General features: G+C 43.5%; 2 protein-coding genes and 1 long non-coding RNA gene across 3 annotated transcripts; all 3 read right to left on the bottom strand.

The window, feature by feature from the left end:
• Nucleotides 1-14,601: 14,601 nt before the first annotated feature.
• On the bottom strand, nucleotides 14,602-17,664 carry LOC121569819. Its single transcript, XM_041881037.2, has 2 exons — nucleotides 17,612-17,664; nucleotides 14,602-17,484 (listed from the first exon to the last, which is right to left on the bottom strand). The coding sequence occupies exon 2, from the start codon at nucleotides 16,304-16,306 to the stop codon at nucleotides 14,717-14,719; it is 1,590 nt and encodes a 529-aa protein (XP_041736971.1). The 5' UTR covers nucleotides 16,307-17,484; nucleotides 17,612-17,664; the 3' UTR covers nucleotides 14,602-14,716.
• LOC121569820 lies at nucleotides 17,635-18,729 on the bottom strand. Its single transcript, XM_045221558.1, has 5 exons — nucleotides 18,649-18,729; nucleotides 18,447-18,558; nucleotides 18,135-18,358; nucleotides 17,872-18,043; nucleotides 17,635-17,738 (listed from the first exon to the last, which is right to left on the bottom strand). The coding sequence occupies exons 1-5, from the start codon at nucleotides 18,712-18,714 to the stop codon at nucleotides 17,635-17,637; spliced, it is 678 nt and encodes a 225-aa protein (XP_045077493.1). The 5' UTR covers nucleotides 18,715-18,729.
• Nucleotides 18,730-19,114: 385 nt separating this feature from the next.
• LOC121570607 lies at nucleotides 19,115-21,079 on the bottom strand. Its single transcript, XR_006001489.2, has 4 exons — nucleotides 20,838-21,079; nucleotides 19,774-19,862; nucleotides 19,376-19,522; nucleotides 19,115-19,254 (listed from the first exon to the last, which is right to left on the bottom strand). It is a non-coding gene; the product is annotated as an uncharacterized LOC121570607 (long non-coding RNA).
• Between the last annotated feature and the right edge of the window lie 856 nt (nucleotides 21,080-21,935).

Raw genomic sequence — 21,935 nt, 5'->3', positions numbered from 1 at the left:
TGAAAATGGGTCGTGGATGGGTATTCCAGCATGACAACGACCTAAAACACACGGCCAAGGCAACAAAGGAGTGGCTCAAGAAGAAGAACATTAAGGTCCTGGAGTTGCCTAGTCAGTCTCCAGACCTTAATCCCATAGAAAATATGTGGAGGGAGCTGAAGGTTTGAGTTGCCAAACGTCAGCCTCGAAACCTTAATGACTTGGAGAAGATCTACAAAGAGGAGTGGAACAAAATTCCTCCTGAGATGTGTGCAAACCTGGTGGCCAACTACAAAAAACATCTGAGCTCTGTGATTGCCAACAAGGGTTTTGCCACCAAGTACTAAGTCATGTTTTGCAGAGGGGTCAAATACTTATTTCCCTCATTAAAATGCAAATCAATGTATAACATTTTTGACATGCGTTTTTTCTGGATTCTTATTCCGTCTCTCACTGTTCAAATAAACCTACCATTAAAATTATGGACTGATCATGTCTTTGTCAGTGGGCAAACGTACAAAATCAGCAGGGATCAAATATTTTTTTCCCTCACTGTAGATTGGTCAGGAGCAGCCAGGACATGGCAGACAGGTCCATGCTTTTATACATGCAGATGGGACCTCATGCTGTAGCTTATCACATTCTATGGCCTTGTTTTGCCCCGATCCTCAAATGTCAGTCAATCTGGAGCCTGCTAGACATGTGAAATGTATTTATCAGTCTGAATGCATCCTGGTGGGTATGTGTATGTCAGGTATGTGTGTAGGGGGAATAGATTACATCTGAACAAAAAATGTAAAAAATTCGGAAATTGCTGAAACTCATTGTTATTGTCAGTCGGTTTGTGAGATGTGGGATGTGAGTCAATCCCATTTGTTGTTTTCTTTTCTTCTTTAAAGTATACAGACCTGCAGTGCAAAATGTATACAAAACCAACACTTGAAATCCCCGTCTGAATAGCACGTCAAGAAGTGCTTGACAAACAGCAAGTCTAAGTGCTGCTGGTACTCAGGAGAGAGGCTGAAAGATATTCATGAAAAGCCGAGTTGCCCCCCTGTGCGTCAGAGTTCCATTTTCTTGAACATATCTGTTGTTTTCTTGAAATCCTCCCCTGTTCACCTCTCAAACAATATGTGACTCTCATTCTAAACCCATGAATGGATGGTTGGTTAGGTATTTGGTTAATCTCTGTGTGATGTGTCACTTATTGTTGGAGGTAATGCACTCCCTGGTGATGATGAAAGGAGAGGTGTTGACACCCCAGCGGGCCCGGATCCTCAAGAGAGCCATAAGGGGCTTAGCCCCCTCAGTTGAAATTGTACCCCCTCAGTCCCTACTATATAAAAATAGCAAAACAATTCAAATTATTGAGTGACAGGTTGGCTCAAAATCAGCACAATGGACTGGTATGACTCCTTTGGGTTTCCATAAAAAGAGGGGGAAAAAACCCTTCTCATCTGTGGTAGGCTAAGTGAACAGCATGGTACACTTCCACCTGTAATATTTTATTTAGATTTATAAGGGGGCGGGGTCAAGTTTACAGTTGAAGCTGCTTCACTCAACTCTGCCTCACGCCCCACCACTACATAGTTTAGTTAGCTTCTTATCCAGCTGTAAAAAGCATTAGTGTTATTAGCCTTAGCCTATTTAGCTAGTTCGAACCAGCCACGATGGATATCAGAAATTGGCTTCGCTAAAGTACCCAAACAAAGCCAAAAGGGGAAGGAGAGCAATGAGCAGCAGCATCAAACCACCGAGGTCACCGCCAAGCCCAGCAGCGATGATGTTGCTGAGCTCCAACTAGAATAATGGCTCCACAGCCCCCTCCACCTCCGACTGTTCCTGACGATCTTGGCTCAGAGGAGCATGCCCAGATTAGCCTAGAATCCTACCCTAGCCTCAAGTTCTGTCCAAAAACATTCATTTAATATCAATTCTCGGTTACTGCAGAATTCTATATAATTCCAATGCAAGAACCCAAATGACGCCCCTGGGTATAGCTACATATCAGAATGTTTCATCATAGAAATATATGCATTCTCTTATGGTTTTCTTGGTAGCCTATTGTTTTTTGTGGTTGTAAATCGAACTGTTTATGGTAGGCTGGAATTGCTTACTTGATGACGTGGGTCGAATTTGAAGTGTATTGTTGTCACGAGTTACAAAGCCAGAACCCAGAAGCAGACCAGGACAAGGTAAGTTGAAACGAAGGTGAGTGTTTATTTACAAATTCAAGAGTGATGCTGAATAATCCAGGGAACAGAGCGGGCGGCGTTGGTTAGTTGTTGGGGGTGCAGTGGTTGATCCAATCATGGCTCGGCAGCCGCCGACCACCAGGCAGAGGTTGGATGAAGGTTCCGGACGGGTGACTGCAGATGGAACAAAACGGAGGTAAGTAAACAATAAACCAACAAGGTGCAAAACAACAAAACTAACGCTAGAAGCTCTAAGACTGATACTCTGGTAAACCTACTGTTCATGGCTAACGATCCGGCAGGGAATGGATGTTAGGCCAGAGCCTAAGAAGGGTGATGATCAGGACCAGGTGTGCAGATTGCTGATGGGATGCAGGTGCGGAAATCAAGAGAGCTCCCCGGAGCGTTCCAGAACCCTCGGGAAACTGGAGATCCCGAGCAGAAAGACTAGTCCACAGACAGGACCCGACTCAGACTGCCGGGATCGTTACAGTACCCCCCCTCCGACGAACGCCACCGGGCGGACTCCCCGGAGCGCCAGGATGGAGGCGGTAGAAGTCACGGATGAGGTCAGCATCTAGGATCTGTCGCCGCGGAATCCAACTCCTCTCTTCAGGACCATACCCCTCCCAGTCCACGAGATACTGGAAACCCCGGCCCCGCCGTCTGGAATCCATGATGCGTCGCACCGTGTAGGCAGGACCACCTCCGATCATCCGAGGAGGAGGAGGAGGAAGCGGAGGAGGCAACAGAGGACTGAGGAAAACAGGCTTGAGGCAGGAGACATGAAAGGTGGGATGGACTCTGAGCGTCCTCGGGAGTTTGAGTCGAACTGCCACCGGATTGATCACCTTCTCCACCACAAACGGACCAATGAACTTCGGTAACAACTTCCTAGACTCAGTCCGTAAAGGAAGATCCCGTGTGGCCAACCAGACCCCTATCTCCGATGGTGTAGGTGGGAGCGGGGATCCGGCGACGATTCGCCTGGAGCTGATACCGGTCCGAAACTCTAAGGAGTGCCTTTCTGGCCCGATGCCAGGTCCGGTGGCAACGACGAATATGGGCCTGAACAGAAGGCACTGAGAGCTCCTTCTCCTGAGAAGGGAACAAGGGAGGTTGGTAGCCATACAGGCACTGGAAGGGGAGACATCCCAGTGGCAGATGTAGGGAGAGTATTGTGGGCATACTCAACCCAAGGCAACTGAGAGACCCAGGAGGTGGGGTTGGAAGAGGCCAGGCAGCGTAGCGTGGATTCCATCTTCTGGTTGGCTCTCTCCGCCTGACCATTAGATTGGGGGTGAAAACCAGATGTGAGACTGACTGTAGCTCCAATGGCCAAACAGAAGGACTTCCAGACAGCAGAGGTAAACTGAGGGCCACGGTCGGAAACGATATCACTGGGCAACCCGTGGACCCTGAAAACCTCCCTAACCAGGATCTCGGACGTCTCCGAGGCAGAGGGAAGCTTGGCAATTGGCACAAAGTGGGCGAACTTGCTGAATCTGTCCACGATAGTCAGAACGACCGTGTTCCCCTCAGAAGCGGGCAACCCAGTGACAAAGTCCAGGGCCAGATGCGACCATGGTCGCCGGGGAATAGGAAGGGGGTGAAGTAGTCCAGAGCTGGGCCGATTGGTACCCTTATTCTGCGCACACACTGGACAGGCAGCAACATAACCCCGAGTATCCTCGGCCATGGCAGGCCACCAAAAACGTCTGCGAAGAAACGCCATCGTCCGAGCCACGCCAGGGTGACAAGCCATCTTGCTGGCGTGGGACCATTTGAGGACCGCAGGACGAACCGACTCAGGCACAAACAACCGACCGGGTGGACCGTTACCGGGACCGGGCTGCGTCCGAAGAGCCGCCATCACCTCCTCCTCAATCTTCCACCTAACAGCTCCCACGACGCAGTTCCGGGGGAGAATTGTCTCGGTCTTGGACCCACTCTCCTCCGTCTTGGAGAACATCCGAGACAAGGCGTCCGCCTTGCCGTTCTTAGATCCAGGTCGGAACGTCAGGGAAAAATTGAATCGTCCGAAAAACAACGACCACCTGGCCTGACGGGAGTTGAGACGTCTAGCCGATTGCACGTAAGCAAGATTCTTGTGGTCAGTCCAGACAATAAACGGTTGCTCCGCCCCCTCCAACCAGTGGCGCCACTCCTCCAAGGCAAGTTTCACCGCGAGAAGCTCCCGGTTACCCACATCGTAATTCCTCTCCGCAGGCGAAAGGCGACGAGAGTAGTAGGCGCAGGGATGGAGTTTACTGTCCGTGGAGCATCGCTGCGACAGGATGGCGCCAACTCCCACATCAGACGCGTCCACTTCAACGCACGAACTGACGGGCCGTGTCCGGTTGAGAGAGAATCGGTGCGTTGGTGAATCGCCTCTTCAAATCCAGAAACGCTCGATCCGCCTCCGGATTCCACTTGAAGCTCCTGATACTGGAAGTCAAGGCAGTTAACGGAGCGGCCACACGGCTGTAATCCCGGATGAATCTGCGGTAGAAATTCGCAAACCCCAAAAATCTCTGGAGCTGCAATCTCGTACCGGGCTGGCCCCATTCCAGAACCGCTCTAACCTTCTCCTGGTCCATCCTAATCTCTCCCTTGGAGATGATGTACCCGAGAAAGGATGTCGTGTGGGCGTGAAACTCGCACTTCTCGGCCTTCACGAACAGGCGATTCTCCAACAATCGCTGCAGAACCTGCCGGACATGCTGGACGTGGTCGGAAGGTTCCTTCGAGAAGATCAGAATGTCATCCAGGTAAACAAAACCAAAGAGACCGATCATATCTCTCAGGACGTCGTTCACCATACTCTGGAATACCGCTGGAGCATTGGTCAGTCCAAACGGCATCACCTGATACTCGAAGTGACCCATCGGTGTATTGAAACCCGTCAACCACTCGTCTCCCTCTCTGATCCGGACCATGTGATACGCATTGCGTAGGTCTAACTTGGTGAACACCGTAGCACCCTGTAAGGAGTCGAAGGCAGAACTCATCAAGGGCAGGGGGATACTTGTTCTTGACCGTGATGTCATTCAACCCCCGATAATCAATACACGGTCGAAGAGAGCCATCCTTCTTACCCACAAAGAAGAATCCTGCCCCCAGGGGTGATGACGAGGGACGAACGAGACCAGCAGCTAGGGACTCCTTGATGTAGGTCTCCAAAGCCTCACGTTCAGGGCGGGAGATACTGTATAACCTTCCCTTGGGGTAGACAGCTCCAGGGAACAGGTTGATGGCACAATCATATGGTCGGTGGGGAGGGAGTGACAGAGCCTTCTGCTTACTGAACACTTCCCCCAAATCGTGATATGTCTCGGGAACCAGGGACAAATCTGGGGGTTTAGCCTCAATCACCTGACTGGGAACCGAATGGGGACAGGCAGTCTTGAGACAGTTAGCATGACAATCAAGGCTCCAACTCGTTACCTTGCCCGTCACCCAATCGAACGTGGGATTGTGTTCCTTCAGCCAGGGGTATCCAAGGACCAGAGGAACATGGGAAGACGGCAGAATGAAGAATGAAATCATCTCGAATGATTCCCCGACAACAGCATCTTAACCGGTTCAGTCCTCATCGTGATACGTGCCAGACTACTGCCGTTCAGAGTGGTCGCTTCAATGGCTTCCGGCAATTGCTCCTTGGAAAGCCCCAGCTGTTCCACCAACTCGGCATCAAGAAAGCTTCCATCGGCACCTGAATCGATAAAAGCGTTAATCGCTAAGCTCTGATTCCTGTTCACAAGGGTAGCCGGGAAACGGGGTCTGACAGAGGTACTGAGAGGTTGAAACTGGCTCGCTAAAAGTCCTCCCAACTTTAGCGAGCCGGGCAGTTTGACGACCGCCGGGAACAAGTGGAGATGTAATGTCCCGAGCTACCACAGTAGAGGCAGCAGTTGGTCTTACGTCTATGTTGACGCTCCTCCTTGGTTAACCCGTGCCGCCCCACTTGCATGGGTTCAGAATCGGAAGAGAGGACCTCTCCACTAATCCTTTGTGGTGGAGCATGATCGACGTGTTCTGGTCCACCACCCGACCCGACTGGGAACTGAGAAGCTGATCGATTGGACGGACCCCATTGCTTCTCCCTCCTTCGCTCTCGGACTCGATTATCCACCCGAATAGACAAGGCTACCAAGCTGTCCAGGTCACTAGGCTCCGGATAGGAGATCAACTCATCCTTGAGCTGCTCCGACAGACCCTGGTAAAAGGCCGCTTGCAGAGACTCCTCATTCCACCCACTCTCCACAGCCAACGTCTTGAACTCGATCACGAAGTCGGCCACGCTGCGAGTTCCTTGGCGAAGCGAAAACAGGCGCCTAGCTGCGTCCCTCCCTCGGACGGAATGGTCGAAGAGCTTCCTCATCTCGGCCGTGAACCCCTGGTATGAAGCCATGCAGGGATCCTGTCGTTCCCAAACGGCTGAAGCCCACTCCAGCGCTCGACCACGCAGCAACTCAATCACAAAGGCTATCCTAGCCTTGTCTGTGGCATAAGAGTAGGGCTGTAGATCGAACACTAATCCACACTGCATAAGGAAGGAACGGCATCTTCCCAGCTCCCCCTCATATTTATCCGGCGTCGGAACCTTGGGCTCACGGAAGGACACAGCTCCAGAAGCGGCAGGCGAGATGGGTGAAACCGGTAGTGGATCCTCCACCGGAAACTTGCGTTGGTTCTGGACCTCCGTCAGACCGGTAGAAAGGTTCCGAACTGACAACGCGATCTCCTGTAGTACCGTGCTATGATGGCCCAACATCTTCTCCTGATGGGTAATGGCATGGCGAACAGAGTCCAGGTCCGCTGGGTTCATTACTGGCCGGATCGTTCTGTCACGAGTTACAAAGCCAGAACCCAGAAGCAGACCAGGACAAGGTAAGTTGAAACGAAGGTGAGTGTTTATTTACAAATTCAAGAGTGATGCTGAATAATCCAGGGAACAGAGCGGGCGGCGTTGGTTAGTTGTTGGGGGTGCAGTGGTTGATCCAATCATGGCTCGGCAGCCGCCGACCACCAGGCAGAGGTTGGATGAAGGTTCCGGACGGGTGACTGCAGATGGAACAAAACGGAGGTAAGTAAACAATAAACCAACAAGGTGCAAAACAACAAAACTAACGCTAGAAGCTCTAAGACTGATACTCTGGTAAACCTACTGTTCATGGCTAACGATCCGGCAGGGAATGGATGTTAGGCCAGAGCCTAAGAAGGGTGATGATCAGGACCAGGTGTGCAGATTGCTGATGGGATGCAGGTGCGGAAATCAAGAGAGCTCCCCGGAGCGTTCCAGAACCCTCGGGAAACTGGAGATCCCGAGCAGAAAGACTAGTCCACAGACAGGACCCGACTCAGACTGCCGGGATCGTTACAATTGTGCCATATCATAACGTGTTGCTGTACTCATCAGTGGCATGGTTTTCCATGTTTGAAGCCGGCCTATAGGCCTATATGTTTGACAACACAGCTGTGCATGGCTTCATCTCACTGTAGTAGGCTCTGTTTTGGTTATTTGGATCTCCATTCGCCTTTCGTTTACTGCGTTTGTTTACTGTTAATGTAACTAGCCTAAATATAAATTGTGTCATGCCTTTATCGATCTGATATTTTGTTTTCTACCGCTGTTGTTTTGTTCTGTTCGCATTCGCAGTTGTGTCGGTATTCTAAGCCAAACTGCTAATCAGTATTTTTGTTTGCATGCATGAATAACTAGGCTACTACTTTCAGCATTTAGTTTGCATTATTTTGGTAAGACAGCTGTGTGTATTATTGAATTCACATAGGCTGTTTGTAATAGGTGAATTACCCTTTCTTGTAGCCTATATTCATTACCAAAACGGCCTTGCTTTAGTGTGTAGGCTTATGGCTTATGGCTATTGTGCTGATACAGCGCAGCGGAGATAGGCTACAGATTTCTTGCGAACCTGTCACTTCAAGAGCACTCAATCAATGGTCTCGGAGTCTCAGCATTTGACCTTTATGTTTATTGTGGTATAGCGTAATATGAGCAGAATTTATATAATTCCAATGCAAGAACCCCAAAAAAATTGTGCCCCCCTTAGTCACTTTATCCTGGCGCCGGGTCTGCACCCCAGACAATTTCACATCTCCACGTCTCACATATATATACAGATGGAGAGAGAGAGAAAGCGAGAGATTAAGAGAGAAAGAAAAGAGATAGCGAGAGAGAGTGAGTGAGGGGGGGTAGGGTTAGAGAGAGAGGAAGAGGGAGAGATAGAGCTGGGCAGAGAGAGAGAGGGGGGGTAAGGGTTAGAGAGAAATAGGTAGAGAGAGAGAGACAGACAGACACAAACAGAGTGGGTCATCCATAGCATAAAAATATGCACTTTGGCACAAGCCTTGAAAAATGGGCCGCCCCATCTCTCTCCACTCTAAGCATGATTTCACCGGAGACGTGGCATCAAAGCACTTGGCAGCAGCCGTAGCATACAGACGTACACTAATGATCACATGAGTGGTAGCGAGGTGTCGGAGCGTTAACCTTCCTCTCTGCCAAAGCTCCTATGTAGGTCAAAAGAAATGTTCTGCCTCAACAGCCCTACCTGAAAATGATAGTCAGATTCTGTCCTCCTTTTCTCATTCTGTCCTTCTATTCCCCTCCTTTCCACCCTCCTTTCCATGACATGGTGACACACAAAAGAGGAGAGTTAAAATATTGACATTGATATTGTGGCTTCGTAAGTCACTGTTGCGTGTTATGTGTTGAATCAACATACATTTTTGAATTTATGCATGCATGCGTTGATGTTGTAGTAATTATATGAATAACATCAGGAATTTAAAAGAGCAAAACATGATGCACATGCAGTCTAACGTGCCTGCTGAACTTTCAGGACAGAGAAGAAGACATTTTCTGAATCCCAAATGGCACCCTATTCCCTACATAGTGCATTACTTTTGACCTGAGACATATGGGCCCTGGTTAAAAGTAGTACACTATTGGATAGGGTGCCATTTGGGACATAGCCATTGAATTAACTGATTGGATTATAATGCTGTGTAAATACCGCTCTCCCAGTCTGATGTAGTAATGATACAATTTATTCACACAGACATGTTGCCAGATTAATTCTGCACCAATTTTCAACAATTAGCGTTTATTAGGGGATTTTTGTTTAGGGTAAATTATGTGAAAGTTTCAGTGATTAAAGCATTTTGTAAGCAGCCCTTTTATTTAAGGCCCATCCCTAATGTTAAAAAAGGGTATCATTATTTTTTTCTTTCACAACTTGCTTGTCTTTGCCTAAGGCTTCTTTTTATTTCACACAAAAACAATATAGCATGTCTATTTGAATAGTAAAGAAAGTAGCTATGGCTTCCCCTCAGACTCTTCAGGAGTATCACAGCATTCATGGAGAAATGTGTTGGTGCTAATACCCACTGACAAGCTATGCTTGATGAATTAGATCCCTGCTGCTCATATCCCTCTAGTCTACAGTTGAGTCCCAAATGACACCCTATAGGGCTCTGGTCAAAAGTAGTGCACTATAAAGGGAATAGCGTACCAATTGGGACACAACCTTATATTCATACACTGCAGTAGAAGTGGTTCAGGATTTAGCTAGGCAGTACGCCAGACTAGGCAGACTCAGCAGATGAGGTCCCCTTCCCATTCAGTGGAATCCCCCCCACTCTTATTTTTCCTGAGCGGTAATACATTCCCTATAAGTGCAGATTATTCCCATAGAAGACTGGGGCTTTCATGTAGATGTCAGTGCCAAGGCATGTCGCCAAGATAAAAGCCCAGATAGGACTGCGGTGAGGTGGGTTTCGACAATGCAGAGGTAGAAAGGGGTGGAGTGTGTATGTGTCAGGGCAGTGTATTGATAGATACTTCTGCAACTCCTAACTAGAGAACTACAGTACACAGTTACATCTCTGAGAGGGACTGCAGTGTCTTTTATTTGTAAAAAATTGTATCTATTTGGCTGGAAAAACACATTTACATTTACATTTACGTCATTTAGCAGACGCTCTTATCCAGAGCGACTTACAAATTGGTGCATTCACCTTATAGCCAGTGGGATCACCACTTTACAATTTATTATTATTATTATTATTATTATTATTATTATTATTATTATTACTAGCAGACGCTCTATCCCAGGTATTCCTTAAAGAGGTGGGGTTTCAAATGTCTCCGGAAGGTGGTGAGTGACTCCGCTGTCCTGGCGTCGCGAGGGAGCCCGTTCCACCATTGGGGTGCCAGAGCAGCGAACAGTTTTGCCTGGGCTGAGCGGGAACTATGCTTCCGCAGAGGAGCTCCCCTTCCTCCAAGTGGAGATAAAGTAAAGTGCACTTGTGTTTTGATATCAATTCAGGAATGAGTCATGATGATAATTATGTTCTCTCAACTGTATTTTTAAGAATTTTAATAGAATATGTCGATAGGGGAAAAAGTTTAATTTCAACTCAGTTTATTCAGTCTTATGGCTTTCAGAGCTTAAACATAAATATTTAGGCCATACACAACACCAGCAAACAAAATATCCTTGTCGCTCTCTTGGAGTGTAAATTCTTTAACCCCCACTCCCTCCCCTCCCCTCCCGTTTTCTTTCCCTCTTCCATTTACTGAAGTTAAACCCATGTGACGGTACTCTGTGCACGTGTCCGCGTGCATGTGGACCCTGTGGCTGCTGACACACATTTTTTACATTTTAATCATTTAGCAGACGCTCTTATCCAGAGCGACTTACAGTTAGTGAGTGCATACATTTTCATACTGGCCCCCCGTGGGAAACGAACCCACAACCCTGGCGTTGCAAGTGCCATGCTCTACCAACTGAGCTACAGGGGACTGATGTGACTCCTCAGTGGACTGACTGCAGGCCTGGCATGGTTCCCCTGTTGAACCTTGGGAAGGGGCCATGACCCTGTCTTTGTCCCTAGCCCTGGTCAAAAGTAGTGCACTACGTAGGGAATATGGTGCAATTTGGGACACAACCCTGGCATGGCTTCCTTGCTGAACCTTGGGAGTCACATCACTCCTCCTCTTCTCATCCTCCCTCTTCCCCTCCTCTTCCCCCTCTCCTCCAGGGTTCCGAAGGTGTCATGGCCACAGATGGGGTCTCTCATTTTCCTGTCTGTTTGATCTGAGCACAGATCACAGGTCCCAGAGCTGTAGCCGCCGCACCACAGCCTACCCAGCTGCCCACCCGCCCAGACCTAAATAATCAACCCCCTTTAAAGTGGATGTGTGTTTATGTTAACTCAACATGAATGGTTAGACTGCAGCATTGGGCACTAGCTGGTTGGCCCAGAGATAATAACAGGGTGTTTATTTTATTGAATCGTAATTACTAAAGACAAATAGACTCCAACGAGCCACTTCCTGGTAGAAACAGCAGTTGAATGCAGCTGTGGAGTGGGTGGTGCATGACACCACGGCAGACAGAGAGTGCATGTATTTATCGTAACTCTGCTTAGATGTCATGAAATAAAAAATAAAAAATAGTGCTAGATCACTTCAATATGAATCACTATGGGGCAGAGTTCCAGACACATATGTTTTATTGAGCTTGCGTTTTATTCCAAGACTAGACTTAATCTGTTTCAGGGAAACTGCCCCTATGCACTTTAGTTTAGTATGTTAGCACTTAACTAATTTACTCTAACACCAATTGCATGCTTACAAACACCATTTATTGAGTAGGTATCAAACAAAGAACTCATGCAATCTGTCTATATTATCAATAATTTATTTGGACATTGTTGATCACTAACTTCTCCACCCTGCAAAATTAGTCTCGTTACGACCTCTTTACATTTCTATATAACTGATCTATCTGCAGGTATTCTAATACTCTATGAGAAAATGAGATAGCATAATTGGTTCTGTCAAAGTTCCCAGAACATTCATTACAGTAGGTTGCAGCAAATGTTCTCATAACACAGAAATGGTCTAGTTGTGCTGATGATTATACAATGTTTGTATGAAACATTCACCTGATGTTACAACAACGTTCCCAGACCACATTTATGTTCTTTAGGAGTTACTAAAACATTTATTTTGGTTGTGGGAACATTGTTGGGATATGACAAGATAGGTTCCCAAAACACAAAAACTGTCTACTTGTGCTGACATGCAGATAATGTTTGCATCAGGGTGTACAAAACATTCCGTTGATGTTGCAAGAATGTTGACAGAACATACTTTCTGAGTTATTTTAAAGTTTCCCAGAACATGCAATTAGGTTGTGGGAATAGTGTGGGTGCAATACAAAAGAGAGGTTTCCAAAGCACAAAATATGCTCAGTTGTGATGACATTCATACAATGTTTAAGTTAGGTTGCACAGGACATTTCATTAATGTTGTAAGAATGTTGACAGAACACCATGTCTAAGTTATTTACAGGTTCCCAGAACGTTATGGGAGTTGTCTGAGATGTTGCAGGAATATTATTGTGATATTCACATATTGTACTTAGAAGGTTGCACAGAACATTCCAACAATGTTGCACAATGTTCCACAATTTCCAAATAAGTCAGTTTTTATGACGTTCATAGCACATTTGTTTTAGGTTTCATGACTCGCCATCGCGTCAATCTAATTGGCATGAAAAAACATCTGGATCATAATCCATCTGTTTAAGCCAGGACTGCCCAACCATGTTCCTGGAGAGCTACCGTCCTGTAGGTTTTTGCTCCTACCGTAATCTAGCACACCTGATTCTAATAATTAGCTGGTTGATAAAATTAATCAGGTTAGTAACACCGGGGGTCAGAGCGAAACAGGGTTGGGCAACCCTGGTTTAAGCTATATGTTTTTTTGCATGGGCTACATCTCAATATAGCGCATCCGCCGATGTCAGCTTTCCGCATCCGAACGGTTTGTGCTAAAACGGTTTCTGCACCCTCCATGGAAAGTGGCAACTCTCACGAACACTGTCACGATCGTCGAAAGGAGTAGACCAATGCGCAGCGTGATAAGCGTACATCTCTTTTTATTAGAGTACACCACACGAACAAATAACAAAACAACAAACGATAACGTGAAGTCCTTGGTTAACAACACAAACCAACACGGAACAAGATCCCACAAAATACCAAATGCACACAAGGCTGCCTAAGTATGGTCCCCAATCAGAGACAACAAGCAACAGCTGATTCTCGTTGCCTCTGATTGAGAACCACCCCGGCCAACATAGAAACACAATGAACTAGATCCTGAACATAGAAACACAAAACATAGACTCTACACACCCTGGCTCAACATAACAGAGTCCCCAGAGCCAGGGCGTGACAAACACGATGGTGTTCTCCGTTTTGTTCTACGACCCTGACAAGTGTCACGGGACTCATCTGAAGGTAACCCAGTACTGTTAAAAAAAAATGAATGGAAGTACTTTTGTGCTAAAAAAAAGGGTTAAACATGAGTTCGGATTGGTCTGCCATGTAATCCTTTATAACACAGCTTTAAAAAAAATATATCACGTAGTAGAACTGCATAAGTGTTGCTCTCCACTTTATGGAGGACCGAGATTTGAAATCAGTGGAAAATTCTGGCATTTGATTGCGAATATGCAGACGGAGTCGAAAAGAGAACACACAGAAGGCTCCGGATTACATATTCAAACTAAGGGCAACCATGGTGTCACGCTCTGGCTCCGGGACTTTGTATGTTGAGCCAGGGTGTGTTCGTTTTGTTGTGTTTTGGTTGGTTGTCTTTGGGTGTGTTGTCTTGGTTGTTCGTGTGACTCCCAATCAGTGGTAACGAGTGTCAGCTGTCGGCTCGTTATCTCTGATTGGGAGCCATATTTAAACTGTGTGTTTTCACCTTGGGGTTGTGGGTTTTTGTTCCATGTTCTGTCAGTGTCACAGAGGACTTCACGTATCGTCATTTGTTTTGTTGTTTCGTGGTTGCTTTAATTTAATAAAGTCAACATGTTCGCTCAACACGCTGCGCCTTGATCCGCTTCCTTAGACGATCGTGACACATGGCATCCGTGACAGAGAGGGAGAAGCGTCCATCCATGTATACGGGTAAGAGAGTCTACACAGTAAAAACAGAAGTGTTAATTTAACTCCTATCGAGTTGAATTTAACTCTGTTTCAGATAACATTTGGTCCCACTCAAAATCAGTGTAAAATGTACTCTTTGGTCAGTGTAAAACTTTTAGAGTTAATTCTACTCCATATTGTGTAAAAAATAACAATGAAATGTGTCAAAATATTTAACACTGTAGTTTAATCACACTGTTGAGAGTAATATGATTACACTGTATAGAGTTAAGTCAACTACAATTTTACTTTAAAAAATGACACTTTAAAGTGTAATGATATTTACTTTTCATTTCTCTACAGTGTTTTTTTTTTTTTTTTTTAAATCATATGATGTAGTGTTACTGAATTATAGAAATATCAATACTATCAAATAAAACAAAGCACAATAATACAAGATGAGAGCACCCACATTTATTGAAAAAAAAAAGTATAATTTCAATGTCCGTGAATTTACATTGTACACCCATTGCCTTGTCTATGACAGAAGTATAACATCATAAAAATGTTCACCAGAGAAAGCAATATGGCACAACAAGGAGAGCTGTGTCATTTCCTCCATATGACCTTTGTATGTCAAAAGGTCTAGGGTAGTGCAGGTTGTCGACATGAAAAAAAACTAAATCATGCTTTGATCTGATCACCTCATATGCATGGAAATGTTCTTGAAAAGTTACTGTAACTAAAGGCACTGTGAGTAGTAACAGTTTTTCACACATTATCAGAACTGACTCAATCTGATAAAACAAGGGCACTTCAGAGTCAACTTCGCCACAGATAACCAAGTGTGGGCGATAAACATACCCATTATGTTTAGCCCAATTAACCTTCATAACCTGAATGCTACTGGGCACTTGCATTGCCAAAGCAATTTCAGAACCTCCTTTTACCATATTTAAAGCCACCATTTTTCCTGGACCAATATCTAACCGACTAAAAGTTGTTGATCTTCGCCAACTATATGCCATATGATTCTGATGCTTTTTTGCCAGCGTTTTGGTAATATTTTTAAACGATTTAAGCTGTTTTTTGAAAAAATTATGTTTGCCTTCATACCTCATACACCAACTATGAAGTACAGGCCCTATTTTCTGGATGCAGCGGGGATAGTGGATAAGAAAATGGTGCTTTGGTAAAAGTTTTTTCTGAGGATACAACTTCTTAAACAGTGTATGGTGATCAACAATCAAATGTTTTAAATATACACATAGACCTTGAGATAACATGGGCGAGAATATAATGTTAATTATTTGCAATAATAAAAGAAGCAGGCCCCAGTGTTGGTCAGTAGAAGTTACCAAATCTCCAAAGATAAGAGGAACATTCCTAAGTAAGCACCAGGACTGAATTGCATTCAGTCCCAGATCATTAGATCCTTCACTTAAATTAACAGTCACAGGCCTGTTATTTCTCTCTGTGAAACCATAATCAAAACTTTGTATTCTTGAATGTATTTCTCCTGATGTAACATGTTTTTCATTCAAATACAGAAATAATAACTTCAATTCGTACTGGCCAACCCCTTCTAACACATCATGCATCACATCAACTGAGAAGTTCTCAGTTGTGTGAAAATACCTCAATGAATTTAATATGCATGACCTTTTCACACCAAAAACATACGGAAGGGATGGATTACAAGCCATTTCTTGACAGTGAGCAGTATGCATATCTTTGGTGCGTAAAACTATTTTGGAAGAATCTTCAGAGAATTCTGTTTGAAAGTCCTCCTTTCCTGCTAAACAGAACCTGCAACAGTACCTTGCACTGAAAGACTCCACCAGACCAAACAAACTATGCAAACCCAAATTATCACCTGTTACCTGTACTACAGTGCCACGTACATAACCACTGTATAATGGAATCTCAATACCATCGCTCTCTAACACTTTAATGTCTCGAACAATGGGAGCAAAAATTTCACTAAAACCATATCGTTTAACATCTTGAGTATGAAATAAGGCGCACAGGTGTATGTTAGCCAAAAAAGAATTCCATTTTGGAGAGAAGTTTCTTAAAGTAAAATATACTCCACCCAATTTATGAATACCTCGCTTGGAACCCAATGGGTTGGCGACCTCAAAATCATCATAGAACATCTGGACCTGTATTGTCTGCTTCTCAGTTGAGAACAGGGGGTGACTTTTAAAAAAAGATCCATCACAAATATCTCTCAGTCTAGTTGCTGGTAGCTGAGCTTTGCAACATTTCTGCAAAATACTGACTTTTAAATATTGACTGCAGTGTAGATAAAATTGGAATATACATGAATTTATCTTGAACTACTACCTGATCATATGTTCCAGTCTTTTTATTTCGTCTTGTGTCAAATCTTGAACCAATCACACATTCAACTGGTTCTACTATTTCCCACTTGGCAGTCATAAATTTTGATCGCTTGTATTCCGAATTTAGAACTGTGAAAGGATTCTCTAACCCCTCAAAACACGCCTCAACTTTCTTGCACATTTCTGTTTCTCTTTCATTACTAAATACATGCTTTATCACTGTTTCTTTAGCATGCTGATGAATATCTTGAACAATCTCTTCCATGGAAATCACTACAGTATTTACTGTACTTTGACCAACACCTGCTGCCTTTAGATCAGAAATAACAGCTGCACAACTATTTACAATGTATGGCGAAGATAACTCTGACTCAGCCTCTAAACATTCAGTCGACACTTCAACATGAGAAATATTACTGGTGTTGACGGTACTTTGAGGGTCTGAAAGATCATCTTCTATAGAATCTACTAAACTTTCTCCGTGGCACTTGTTAAGATGTTTTCTAAAACCAGAAAAGCTACCAAAAGAACGTGAGCATCCTTCTTGACCACATTTCAGAAAAAGAGTCCTGCCTGTACATAGCCCATGAATTATCTTAAGGTGCTTAACAAGGTTGTTTGGACTTCCATGGTCACTTTTGCAAAGAAAACACTTCATAGTTTTATCTCAACTAACGCACCATTCTTGCTCGCAACTCAGCAACTCTAGGAGTCTCCTTTGTTTCCCCCATGTCGATGTTATAGATGGTTGTTTGCACAAAAGTGAAAAAGCTGCTCAAGGAAGAACTGTATGACGTACCAAATACGTAATGGGCTTTAAAGACTTCGTCAAAAGCTCCTACTGAACCTGTTGCCTTGCATGGAAGAGCATGCTTGTCAACCACAATGAAGTAGGAGTGAATGCTGCTCTGTGTGGATCCCTGGGCGAGAAGGTAGGGCTGACTGCTTTGGGTGATGTTGTCAAGATGCTGCTGCACACTGGTTCCAACCTACAAAAAAAAACACATTCAACAGAATTGTTTTGGTGACTAACCTCTGACAATAGATAAGATCACCTCAAACTGTGCACAAGATTGAGATGATGGAATATATATTTTAAACAACTGTTAAGCATACCTTTTGAAATCTGATGAGCTGATCTACAGCTTGATATGCAGACATCTTTCCCGCCTCTTTCTACCTTGTGCAGATGGTGGTAGCAAATGTAGCAGCAGCAAGATGGCAGACATGTCACTGTCCCAGCCTACAAATAAGTAAATAAAAACCTGGTTAACATTGTGCCGTAGCATAACATTCTTATTCACAACTTGCACCATTATGGACATATAATGCACACCTACATTATCCACATAAAAAGTAAAACAGTTCATTCATACCATTCTCAACTTCAGCAGCTGACTCAGCATTGCGCATCAAATCCAAGAGTTCTGTGGTGGATACAAGTCCATGGCTTTCCTTTATTACTTTTGCTTTGAAAGTGGTTGGCCACTTCTCCAAGAATTTGTTGGCTGTGGCCTCACCAAACAGAAGTCTGAAATCTTGTTCTATCTGCAATGTAACACACAAAGACAGAAATAATGAGTGTTACCTTATTCTTCATTGGATATTTTTGGTGATGCAGTGAATTAAGTTGTCATACCAGTCCTGGTGTGTCCAGAAATCTTGGGAAGACCGAGAAGACATCTGATGATTTGGCTTCATCGTTGACCATTGCTTGCCGATATATGAAGGTCATTTTCATCTTCTCACGGACAGTGTTTTCATCAGCAGAGTGTCTCAAAACAGCAATAGCTGCTTCCACATCCTCATCAGATGGCTCTCTGTCATAGGTGAAGGGCTGACGATCACGGCCTGGCCCACCAACTTAAGACAAAATACAGTGTTAAGAAATCCTTTCTGTACAATTCACAGGTCACCATTATAATTACATGTCACTGATCAGAAAACATACCTTTAGGAGATTTGCTGACTGAGGCACCTCTTTCCTCTGCTGTTTTTCTTTGTATGGTCTTCAATCGCCATGCAAGGTATCCGGAACCACTCTCCGGATCGTAGTAATGATCCTATATTATTATAAATAAATTATAAAGGAGTACTATTCCCATTTCATAGAGTGAATATGTGCATAATGTTGCAATAACCCATTTACTTACATATCCATGTTGTGAGTATGGGTCTTCTAGATAGGGAAACAAAGCTACTATCCCCTGTGCATACATCACTCTGACACTTTTGGGGGGATGTCCTAGCATATGAATTCAAAGTTAACATCACACTGAATTGATATTGCACAACACATTTTACATAATTAATAACCGGAAAATAATAACATGTTTCTTTACAGCCCATCTATATGCTTAATGCTTACCCATGTGTTTCTGTCATCTCAGCAGCAAGTATGTTGATCATCTGTCTTCTGGTGGCATCTGTCAGAGATTTGGTTTTTCCATACTCTTGCATAATGCGTTCACCACCAGGCTTTGATGTTAGGATTTTTTCAATCAGCTATAGGTGGAAAGAAATGTGCTTTCCGTAATTGTAAAACAATATGTAATGCTGTCACATGATGAAACAACATTCAGATTGGACTTAACAGCAATGTTCACCACTTACTTCTTTTGCCTCATAGTTTATGTGGCATGGCCTTTTAGGCTGGCTTCCTTCGCCAGCCGCTACTTCTTCAACATCGTCACACACAGTGAAATTCAGAATGATGGTGTCATCAGATGTACCCGAGCATGATGATGAATGAGAGGTATCTGTTCATTATGAAATTTGTGCAAAACATAGAAACATATTACAATAAACTGTTATTTTTAAGACAATAAAGGTTCTCATTCTGGCCTTTAAACTAAAAAAACTAATTGAATGAATGAATACCAAGTCCATTGCCCAGCATGATTCTGAAAGTTCCAGGTGACTCCTTTACTAATTCTTCAAAAACATCTGAGTCAACTTCTGTGTCAGACTGGTCATACACCTTAATGTCTGGCTTTCTGCTTTCTGGTATGTTGAATTTTAGACACACTGTTAAAAAAAGAAGAAAAAAAGAAAAACATGCATTCCCTTCTCACAAGAATCCAAGTTCATACTTAAGGTTGCCTCATGTGTTCACAAAATGATGAAAGACAAGGATCTGCACCTGATTTTATATTACTGAAAATATAAAGCACAGCAGAAATGACTATAGACCTAAATAGATATCATAAGATAATAGCTTAATGCTGTATTATTTTGTCATTAGGGTGATATGTATTGCTTTAACCTATTATACCTACCTTCTTTCAAGAAAGCATTGAATGTCAGCTCAGACAGCTTGACGTATTTCTGCTCTTCCCCGAGCTGAACACGCAACAGCATTTTGCCTCTGTTAACAAAGAAAATATATATTCAAAATCATCATTTAGTGCTGGTTCAACTAAGCATTAGCTAACTATCCATTTATCTCAGTAGTACTAGCTACGCAATGCACTATGCATTACTTAGACGTTACACTGCAATTACAAAGGCTGAAGTAGACAAAGTTGTGCTGGTTGAATATAACGTTAAGCTGCCATTTTCTGCAGCAAATGGGTGTAGGCTAGTTCAAGTTTAGAGGCACATTGTCCCATTAGCTACCAAATAACTAGCTATGTGTCAAAGTTAGCTAGCTCATTAGCCATTTTAGTTCGAACAGTAGCTAACCATTAAAATGGTTAAGCAATGTTAAACAAACCCGTCATGCAAATCAGTGATCTAAGTTATCGTTTTATAACACCAACATTAGCTGGCTAACTATCAGAAGCATGCTAACATTACCGTTATATATAGCTTTATAAAAACAGTTAACGTTAGTGTAAGGAAGCCTGGGAAGCTATACAATAACGTTAGCTAACAATACTATCTGTATAAATGTTTTGTTGTTAGCGAACGTTATTTTACGTATTTACCATTCTGACAAACTTCATTCGTGAAAATATTGCAACACAAAGAAAGACAGTTACCGATACTGATTGCAAGCTAGCTAACCGCATGACAAGCACAATCTGCGCTCATGCCAAACGGTGGTGTCCTTCAAACGAACTGATTAGCTAAGTTAACGTTACCTATTTTTAGCCATATGAAACAGCAAGCCATTCACAAAAATATCAAACATATTCCATGGGTATATCATATAACAGTTATTACTGTCAACCATCTGAACTTACAAGCTAATTTAGCTGGCTGATGACGAGGTCACTGCAAGGGGGACCGCCGCATGGAACTCGTGAACTTAAAATATGACCTTGACATCAGCACAACTCTAAAATTATGTAAAGTTAAAAATACCGGTTTGGTGTTGAAAAACGGGGATGTAACTTACCTAGCAATATCTGTGGCCTAGCTACTCCTTCGCAATCTTCCTCCACCAACGTACGTGCCAAACTTCAGCAAAGCAGAGTGGCGGGTATTCATCACTGCTGTAGAGTTGAAATTGTCACTGCGTATCTGCAGATTTTTACACTCACTTTTAACTCCACTGATAGAGCAACTTTACTCTCAAAAATGTTGAAAATACTCTATCTGGGTTAAAATAACTTTACTCTGAAATATTAACACCCCATTTTTTACTGTGTAGCTAGCTACATTTTCAGATATTAAAAGTTTCTAATTTTGTCAGAAAGTCATTTTCATTTCAAGTTAAAGTGTGCTGTTAGCTAGCTAGCTAACGTTAGTTGGCTGGCTAGCTAGCTAATGTTACGTGTATGATCTGTGTAGTAATATTATTCATATCTCAGAGCCATATGCATTGCTAGTTATAGCCTAAGTTAAAGCTTAAAAGGGTGTGAACAATGCTGAATGGGTGTAGACAAAGAAGAGCACTCCAGTAGGTACGAAAACATTCAAGGGCCATTTCCTCAAAAGTGAGGTTACAAGTTTATCAACTTTCAAAGCAGAATTTATTTCCCATTGTTCCTCAACTGTACTGTATGATATACCATTTTATAGCTCTGAGTCTCTACTTTTATCCAATGTAAAAAACACAATTTCAAATTTTGCTACATAAGGTCGAGCCGGTCAGTCATATTTGAGAATTGTATTGTGGCCCACTACAAGGTGATATAGACAAACATTTCATTCATAGGACATTTGAAGAACATTTTATCATACAAAGACAACCATACTTTTTACACTTCGTATGTTGACAATCTGCACAGCAAATCTTCGGCCCTGCAGCAAATCTGCAGCCAGATCATGAACCCTCTGCGCCACCAGGGGATAGCTTTTTCTTAATCAAGTGTTGAAAGTCTTATAAATATCTATCCAACTAAAATAATTTCATAACATTTTCTTTAAATGACTTTTATTCTTCTGTATTCACCTGCTTCTTAAATACAGGCTCAGAACCTTCAAACTAAATACAAAATAATTTTACCTTTTCTCAATTTCTATGAAAACACATACAATTGCAGGCAATACC

The sequence above is a fragment of the Coregonus clupeaformis genome, chromosome 7 (genome assembly GCF_020615455.1).
Source record: "Coregonus clupeaformis isolate EN_2021a chromosome 7, ASM2061545v1, whole genome shotgun sequence".
NCBI lineage: Eukaryota > Metazoa > Chordata > Actinopteri > Salmoniformes > Salmonidae > Coregonus > Coregonus clupeaformis.
The sequence above is the reverse complement of the archived record's forward strand: the minus strand, read 5'-3'. Positions and strand labels throughout refer to the sequence as shown.

Coding starts and splice junctions, on each gene's coding strand:
- LOC121569819 (XM_041881037.2), bottom strand. CDS start 16,306: ATGTTCTATGATGATTTTGAGGTCGCCAACCCATTGGGTTCCAAGCGA.
- LOC121569820 (XM_045221558.1), bottom strand. CDS start 18,714: ATGTATGCACAGGGGATAGTAGCTTTGTTTCCCTATCTAGAAGACCCA. Junction 18,559..18,648: donor CATACTCACAACATGGATAT/GTAAGTAAATGG, acceptor ATAATAATATAG/GATCATTACTACGATCCGGA. Junction 18,044..18,134: donor TTCTGGACACACCAGGACTG/GTATGACAACTT, acceptor GTTACATTGCAG/ATAGAACAAGATTTCAGACT.